The sequence below is a fragment of the Camelina sativa genome, chromosome 14 (genome assembly GCF_000633955.1).
Source record: "Camelina sativa cultivar DH55 chromosome 14, Cs, whole genome shotgun sequence".
Lineage (NCBI taxonomy): Eukaryota > Viridiplantae > Streptophyta > Magnoliopsida > Brassicales > Brassicaceae > Camelina > Camelina sativa.
In genome coordinates, this window is record NC_025698.1 from 31,047,272 (window position 1) to 31,055,504 (window position 8,233).

An 8,233-nucleotide genomic window follows, 5' to 3' on the forward strand; every position below is an offset into this window, starting at 1 on the left:
AAATTGGCAAGAATCATCTATGGTCATGACTCATGATCAAATGATGAAACTGGTTTAACTTGTAAGAACAATATTTGTATTTGTAGTTATCTTAATCTATCGTCTCCTGGCTTATAAGAAAAAGTCATCAAAGGTCAAAGACAACAAACCTCCGTAAGAGCAGTATAAGAACTCGGCTGGCTCTTCAACTGGAAAAAGAGGTAAGCAGCATAGGCAACGAGCATTACGCAACTGCTGAATCTTGAGAGAGCAAGCTCTGATGACCCAGCATGAACCTCACTGTGCGTGTAATGAAGAACTGTGGGGAAGAGTAACCCCATGACAGCCATCAAAAGCAATCCTGAATTCACAACGGCGTTTCCCTGGTGTTACAGAATAGATAAGCTCAGAAACATGGTAACACATTTTAGAACAAATACATTGAAGAAAAGAAGAGAACAAGTGAATGGTATGCCTACTTTATCAAAGACTTGCTCTTTCTGGGAATATACAAGCCCACCACAAAAAAAGGCGCAGCCAAGTACAAGCAACATGTTAGAAAGGATCGAGCCGAGCAGTGTCAGCTGTACAACGCGTATCATTCCAGTTTTAAGAGCGAAAATCGATATGATCAGCTCTGTCACGTTTCCAAATGTAGCGTTTAGCAGGCCTCCAACTGTTACATTTGTATACCACGTCAAAAAAATATCAGGAGAAATTGACGAGAACCCGAAATAGAATGGCTATCAGAAGAATCATACCAGTTGAACCCGTGTAACAAGCCAATTGCCTGTCACAAAATAAATGGTTACTTATATACATAAGCCTCGCCGATTGAATGATAACTAAAGAGTAACAAGTGCGAGCAACAGCTTACTCTGTGGCATATCCGAGACGTTCAGCTAATGGTGTGATGCCTACTAAGCTCAGTAAGAAGATCCATCCCTGAGCCACAGGAATCATGTCTTAAGGCATAATCAGAAGAAATGAAACTGCTATGATTAGTGGTACACGAAAAGTACAAATGCTCACCTTATTATCGGTCAAGTAATGAAGTAGTATAGCTAGAGGACCAAAAGGCAACAAAAGATTGAGCTTATTCGACAAAATAACAATCTTGAAGCTCTGGAGCACACTGTTGTTAGGTGTTTTAGGTGCACGTTCGCGAAAACTTGAAGAGAGTGATCCTTGTTCCATCAAAGAAGAAGCTTTTCTTTGTGGGGAATCAGTTTCACGTCTGAAAAGGCTTTTGTGCTCAACATCATTAACCAAACCCATCTGTTCAAAGTAGTAATCTTTCCATTAAGCTGACAATGAGGGAGCCATATAACATGAGTGAAGACGTGATAGATGGTGAAGTATAAAACTTACTTCAACCTGCGCCTGAATAAGAGCTGGCACCTTACAACAACCCATATAGAGACTCGTGCTAACAAAACATGAAAACAAGGATACACACTACTAGAACAACGTGGCCTTCTTCTAGAACCTGGAGATGGAGAAACATCTAAAAAGGTGAATCACAATGTAAAATTTGAAAGCCAAGGAGATCAATATATCAAAGATGATTGCTTTTACACATAGAATAAATCTAAAGAGGACCGAAAGCCTTAACATTTTCAATGAAATCAGTAAAATGTTGAAGATGTCAACTAAAGAAGATCGAAGGGACGATTAAAGAAGAGATCAGAAAGGGGTTTTACCTAGAAGTCAACCAAGGGTCAGAGGAGAAAGACTTGAACAAGTTGCAGAAATCAAATCAAAGGCATACTAATAACTCAACTAACTCCTAAAAAAAAAAAAAAGAAACTTTTGAGTTCTTCTTCTTCTTCTTCTTCTTCTTCTTCTTCTTTCGATCTACTGGAGATGGATGATATAATATGGATTCTCTAGGTTACAATTAATGATGGATCGTGGGGGGTAATGATTAGATTTGTGATCTGAGTGATAAAAAAAAAAGAATCTCTCAGAGATTGAGATGAGATGTCAGTAAAGAATGGTAATTCAGGAACTTTCCTTCTTTTTCTTCCTCAATTTTTCATCAGTTTGGAAAAAGACCAGTCCATCTCTCTCTCTCTCTCTATTTCTTTCGCTTTCTTTTTTATTCTTTTTCAAAAACTCTTTCCTTTATAAATACTACTAATTTTTTTCCCTTTCTAAAACAAAAAAAAAACTCAATATATAACTAAATGATTATTGAAAAATTGGACACTTCATCTAATTTCCGATATTTTTCTTTTCTTTTTGAGTGAATGTTTGTGAAGTTGTGTAAAATTACTGAATCAAGAAAAATAAAATAGGTGGATCCCCTAAAAACATGACGTGTTACCATAGTCAAGAATAAAATAAATTATTTCTCGACCTCATCACGTTATCCCCAATATTTTAATATTTTTGATTCGATTACAACAACATGGACTATATAAATATTTTTACAAGGAAGATAGTAGACCAGACGAGATTAGATTAGATTATGGATTATAATCTTTGATTACGTATCAAAAGGAACATTCATTAGATGCAAATCCCCCAATTAGGCAAATTACAACAACCCCTACGTACGTAATACGGACCAATCTGTGTTTAACTTTGTATCAGTCTGTGTGAATCATCACACCGTGTGTTTCGATTTTAAACCCATACTGAGGTGATTAACACAAATCAAATACAATCATACATGATTCAGATAGATAACCAATAATAATGAGAGAGAGAGAGAGAGCACGCACGCTACAATCTTGGGAAGGTCGTCCGGAAGTCACAGTTGGATGACCACGTCCCAAAGATACATTTCTTTCTCCGGAACTCCCAACGTAAACGTGACCAACCCCGATCCCGGTTCATACCTGTACTCCACATCGTCTGAATCCACCGTAACATTCCTTGGTCGTCGAACAGACGAGTAAACACCAACTAAACCACTGCCTCGAAGTTTCATCCTAACGACAAAGTTACTACTCCCATCATCATCATCATCGTATCTTAAACTCACTATGGCTCCTCCAGAGTTAAACATCTTCATAAGTCCCACCGGAGCAAACTTACTTCCATCGGTAAATTCCTTCACCGGAACCACTGTGAAGACATCGTATTCACGTGACTTCAATGTGACTGCTAGTGATGTATCCTTGGGGAGATACACTAACTCTCCTTGTAACGCAAATACACATTTTTTAATATATATATATAAAAAGAATTTTTGAAGTGAAATCAGAGTATTTCAGTTTTTGTGTACTACCTCTGAGATGGGAATAGACGATTGAATCGCCTGTCCACTCAAAGGCTGCTACTTTATGGATGTAATGGACATCATTGGTTCGGACATAACCAGAAATTGTCCCAGGTTCCTGGTCATGGATCAAGTATCTTTTCTCGTTCTTACACCATCCAGCGCCTTGGCAGTTAAAGACTCCCACAACACCGGTGAATTCGTTCAAGTTCCATATTTTCATAAGACTTGCAAAAGTTTATCAACAACAGTTTTAGTTAAAGATTAAAGCTTTTCTTTTCTTCCAGGGCAAGGGAAAGCTAGATAGATACCTTTTATTGTCTCTGACTGGATCACTGAAGAAGCAATCACGGGTTGGTCTTCCGGGAAGCTTTGCTCTGAGTATCGAACCATCTCCAAGTACTAGCTTTCTCAAAAGGTTGAAGTCATGTTGTCCTGGTTTGTCACTGTTTCACATGTTTTAATGTCTAGAGTTAATTACTTGCAGCTCATTTTACCTTATAATTCTTACAAATGCTACTAAACCTTATGATTACCTTACGTAAATGGCACATCCTCCAACCGCACGAGCTGCTGCATGATATTCAGCCATCGGATGCAGACTCTGCAGTGAGAAACAAATAGATTCATTCACAAGTTCAAAAAAGTTTTTGTTAACGTTAAAATGTAGAATCATTTCAACGTACATGAAACATGTCCCAATCCGGCTGCATAAACTCCCCAAGGAAAAGTGTGTTATACGCAACAGAAGCAATGTGGATCGTGTGTGAAGCCGGATCTCTAGGCCAAAAATCGTCTGATGCCCTTATAACAGCCGTCTTTTTTGAGCTATATGTACCATTATAAGAAGAAAAAATAAGGGATTGTAATGATTATGGATTAGATATTTAAATCAGTGTGAGAAGAACAATGTTGCAAGGCTCACCTATAGAGACCATCTGTGTTATGACTCATGCAAGAGATAATACCATTGTCAGGGAAGTTTCTTGAAATGGAAGCTTCCAAAGCCTGGTGATACTTCTTTGCAAGTTTGACCCGACCGCCATGCCCAGCTCCAAGAGTTTCCAGAATGTTTTGGACGTCTACTTTGACACCATCGATCCCAACGGATGCAAGATACGAGTGAAGGTCGTTATAGAAGCTAAAGACTTTCTCAGGATTCACCAAACCGAGTCCATTCTTAGTTATGCTTTCTAGACATCCACAGTTCTCGTTGGACATAACTCCTGGTGAAGAAACTGGATACGCAACCTTGGATTCGTAGTGTTCCATACCAGAAACGCCTGGTTTGACTCCTCCCCAGTATCCCGTTATTGCATGCCAAACATAAACATACTTGAGTGAGTTGTTACTCTTAATGTCTGTGATAACATGTCCAAGACTCAATGCAGGGTCATCCACCCGGTGGCCCTCTTTGCCATCTTTCTGAAACTTGTGGTTCTCCTTGATGTGAGTTAACCTGTTTGCAAAACTGATGAAAACACAAAAAGATAGAAACAGAGTGGCTATTAGCTAAAAGAAAGTATGAGATCATGACAAAACTATAATATAGGTTGTTTTCAATGAGAGCTTGGTTAATTACTTACTTGGCAGAATTATCAGCGTTAAATTCTACACTAGTCTCATCCATGCCAACAGATTGCCATCCATCATCAATTATGACAAATTTTGGTGTAACCCCACCAGATTTGAGGCTACAGACAATAATAATTGCAGGTTTGGTTAGGTTAATTCACAATATACATGTTAAATAAAGCCACCTGAAAAAGCATGAAGTGTGGTTTTGAGTCAAGAGTCAGAGACAGAGCAGTCATGAGTACCTCTCAAGACCTTCCTTGACGTCTTTGGCTGTGACATTGGTATAGAATGCATCCCAAGTGCACCAGCCAAACCAGTTCAACATATCTGGCATCTGAACACCACAAAACAGGGGAAATTTCAGAATTTTATTTTTGTTAAATAACCAAAGATCACATAAAAAGTCTAAGTATGTTTCTTACTTTCTTTCTCTCCCGGTGTGAAAATGTCTGAAGATGTTGTTCAACAGCCCTAGCAAAAAAATCATATAACCACAAAAATTCTAAACACTAATTTTTTGGATATAAAAGAAATCAAACAATTTTGAGTTAAGAAACGTTACATACTTGACAGATTTGGTAATGACATCAAAAGGGTCGGAACCAGCAGCCACAAAAACCAAATGATTCCCCTCAAATTGGTCAACAGTTGGATCACCTTTTGACCATACAAACCATATAAATCTCAGAGATAATTATACAAAAAAAAAATTCCAACTTAAAATCTGTGTGAACTACTAAAAGAACTAAGTGAATTATATTTACCGCTTTCAAGACAAATCTCAAGCTCATTAGCCTCGTTCCCTTGCAAAACAGCCCTGAAGTCTCCTTCGAGTATAGGCAAGAATACAACGTACAAGGAAGCTGACTGATCTCCTCCTCCTCCTCCTAAATCAGATCCTTGGTTTGCTTCTACGATTAGAAATTGAGTCTCGCAAGGAATCTCTTTCCCATTAGTCCCCATTCTTTGTGTCATCCACCATAATTTAAACCGGAAGACACACATAAACCTCAAGTCTCTGCCCAAGAAAAAAAAAAAAAAAAAAAAAAACAAAAATTTATACCCTAAGCGTCGATGTTAAAATGTTGACATTATTAAGAAAGAAGTGTAGGAAAGGGATTGAAACAGTACTCGAGTTTGCCTAGGGAGAAGACACGGTGGCTTCCGGTTTGATCTGACGTAACGCCGATGAACGCGCCGTCGGTTAAGGCGTTTCCTGAAGCTGGAGTGACTAAAACATTCTCCGGCACTCCGTGAAGAACACGGTGACCTAGCACCACCAAATCGGAGTCGGTGACGCTGATTCCGGCACCAACGGTCATTGTTACTTCCTTTGTAAAAGTAAAATATAATGAAACCTCGAGACTCACGCTACTCTCGACTCGAGAGTGAGTTATTAAGTTGGACAAGAGAAGGGTACTTATTTATAGAACGTTATCGATGACGTTTTGATTCATATATCTAGCGGACACGAAAATGCAAAATAAAAATACTATAATAAGAAAGACGTTCATATGGTACATACATTTATTTTGAATAATAGAATTTGGAAATTTCGGTAATTTCTACATCTTGTAATCAATATTTTTTTTATTAGAGAATAACGTTAGTCAATTTGTATGGTATAAATCCGAAACATTTTAGCTTACGCGGACGTGATTAGATAATCAAAGTTTTGACATACTTATTGCATAACGGATATGATTCTTGACTGTGTAATGGTGCTCGAATATGTTTTTTATGTTTACATTATTTCTAGTCAATTTTTTTTTTATCCTACAATATTAATTGGGAAGTACAAATATGTAACTAACCTTAAAAATATGTAAAAAATTACATTCAATTGCCATTAGAAAAACTTAATTAAGCTTAGTTAATTAATTAAATAAAGATAATTAATTAAAAAATAAAAAATGCTGACAGATCAAATATAAAAAAATCTAAAAAAATAAAAAAATATATTTTCTCTCTCTAATAAATTATGGACGAAAATTACTAAATATATTTTAAAAAAATAGAAACCAATCATAATTTCAAAAACTAAGATTTATATCCAAGTCAGTGTTCAAGAAACCGCCTAGGCGCCGTCTAGGCGCTAGGCGCTCTGCAGACGCCTAGACGACCACTTAGACCGCCTCAAATCACATAATATTATTTTAATATATATATTTTATTTTTAACTGCATATATTTAAAATTTTAAGTATTATATTCATATACATATTTATAAATGTTCATATATTATTAATCTAAATTAAATAAATGTATTTGTTCTAAGTTTAGTTTATGATTTATTATTATTTATTTCTTCTAACATATATTTTTACATAATTTTATATATAATATCATATATAATGTTTTATATTGTAAACATCTAAATCGCCTAAAAACGCTTAAATCCCGACTAGGCGTTCTAGGCGCTAGGCGCTGGATCACCGCCCAGATACCGCCTAGCGCTTTCTTGAACACTGATCCAAGTACACAATATAATTATTTTTAATAACTATATTTCGAAGATTTTGTTAAGATTTCAAATTATGATTCTCCTATTATCTTTATTTTCTTTTATTTACAAATTGTTTGGAATTTTCATATAATATTTATGATTAGTAAAATGCAGAATTTTTTCTGCATATGTTGTGATTTGAATTTTTTAAAACGAATATATATTACTTAATCTTAAAAAATGTGTGTTTTAATTTCTACATTGACGGGTTGGTAAAACTAAATTTATATAGATGATAAATTAATAATTTTCTGTGTTCACAATTATAATATTAAAACTACTACTTAATATTTCACAAAATAATGATGCAAATACAACAAACAATATAAAACTGTAATATACATCAAAAAAATAAAATACTATAATATTCTAAAATAATTAGTATTCAAAAAGACTAATAGATTTACAGAACAATTAAAATAAATATTATCTCAAATAAAATAACTTTTAAAAAAAATATAATAATAATAATTATTATTATATTAGAAATTTTTTTAAAATATTGACCCGTACTTAAAGCACGAGATATCACCTAGTTAACCATTACAGTATCATGCCAACTCAAACACTCTTCTCATAGAAATCAAAATTTTCTTGTCAACAAAAATATTTGCAGATGACCAAAAATTATTGAAATCGCCGTTAAAAGAACTAAAAAGAAAGCATACAGAGTGAATATCTCAACTATTGATCCATTACTATTTGGAACTTTTTTTTTAATCAAGAGTATTAAAAAATATTATTTAACATGTTTTCCCAATTTGTATGAACTAATAAACAGTAGTTTTAATTTTATTTAAAACGCTTATCTTAAAATATTTTTTTTCAAACATAGTAAATCTAAATTTATATGATATAAACGATATACGAAACCTCACTACAAATGCTTGGAACTTGTTAAGTATAAAAGATTCTCCACCTTCACATATAAAAATCGAAAAT

The 8,233-nt window shown here is 34.9% G+C and overlaps 2 protein-coding genes across 2 annotated transcripts; both read right to left on the reverse strand.

Moving 5' to 3' along the window:
• LOC104743013 (vacuolar cation/proton exchanger 5-like) lies at positions 135 to 1,395 on the reverse strand. Its single transcript, XM_019235643.1, has 6 exons — positions 1,351 to 1,395; positions 1,012 to 1,257; positions 857 to 924; positions 741 to 769; positions 525 to 655; positions 135 to 362 (listed from the first exon to the last, which is right to left on the reverse strand). The coding sequence occupies exons 1-6, from the start codon at positions 1,393 to 1,395 to the stop codon at positions 135 to 137; spliced, it is 747 nt and encodes a 248-aa protein (XP_019091188.1).
• LOC104743014 (probable galactinol--sucrose galactosyltransferase 1) lies at positions 1,380 to 6,200 on the reverse strand. Its single transcript, XM_010464131.2, has 13 exons — positions 5,918 to 6,200; positions 5,551 to 5,804; positions 5,353 to 5,443; positions 5,209 to 5,257; positions 5,029 to 5,120; positions 4,795 to 4,902; positions 4,134 to 4,679; positions 3,895 to 4,036; positions 3,745 to 3,812; positions 3,520 to 3,654; positions 3,218 to 3,435; positions 2,709 to 3,129; positions 1,380 to 1,468 (listed from the first exon to the last, which is right to left on the reverse strand). The coding sequence occupies exons 1-12, from the start codon at positions 6,106 to 6,108 to the stop codon at positions 2,738 to 2,740; spliced, it is 2,286 nt and encodes a 761-aa protein (XP_010462433.1). The 5' UTR covers positions 6,109 to 6,200; the 3' UTR covers positions 1,380 to 1,468; positions 2,709 to 2,737.

Bases quoted from the DNA above. Each gene is read 5' to 3' on its own strand.
- LOC104743013 (XM_019235643.1), bottom strand. From the start codon at position 1,395: ATGGGTTGTTGTAAGGTGCCAGCTCTTATTCAGGCGCAGGTTGAA. The intron at 925-1,011 runs GTGAGCATTTGT...CCTGTGGCTCAG, and splicing joins ATTACTTGACCGATAATAAG to GGATGGATCTTCTTACTGAG. The intron at 770-856 runs GTAAGCTGTTGC...ATTTTGTGACAG, and splicing joins CGTCTCGGATATGCCACAGA to GCAATTGGCTTGTTACACGG.
- LOC104743014 (XM_010464131.2), bottom strand. From the start codon at position 6,108: ATGACCGTTGGTGCCGGAATCAGCGTCACCGACTCCGATTTGGTGGTG. The intron at 5,805-5,917 runs GTACTGTTTCAA...TTTCTTGGGCAG, and splicing joins TTCTCCCTAGGCAAACTCGA to AGACTTGAGGTTTATGTGTG. The intron at 3,655-3,744 runs GTAATCATAAGG...CATGTGAAACAG, and splicing joins GGATGTGCCATTTACGTAAG to TGACAAACCAGGACAACATG.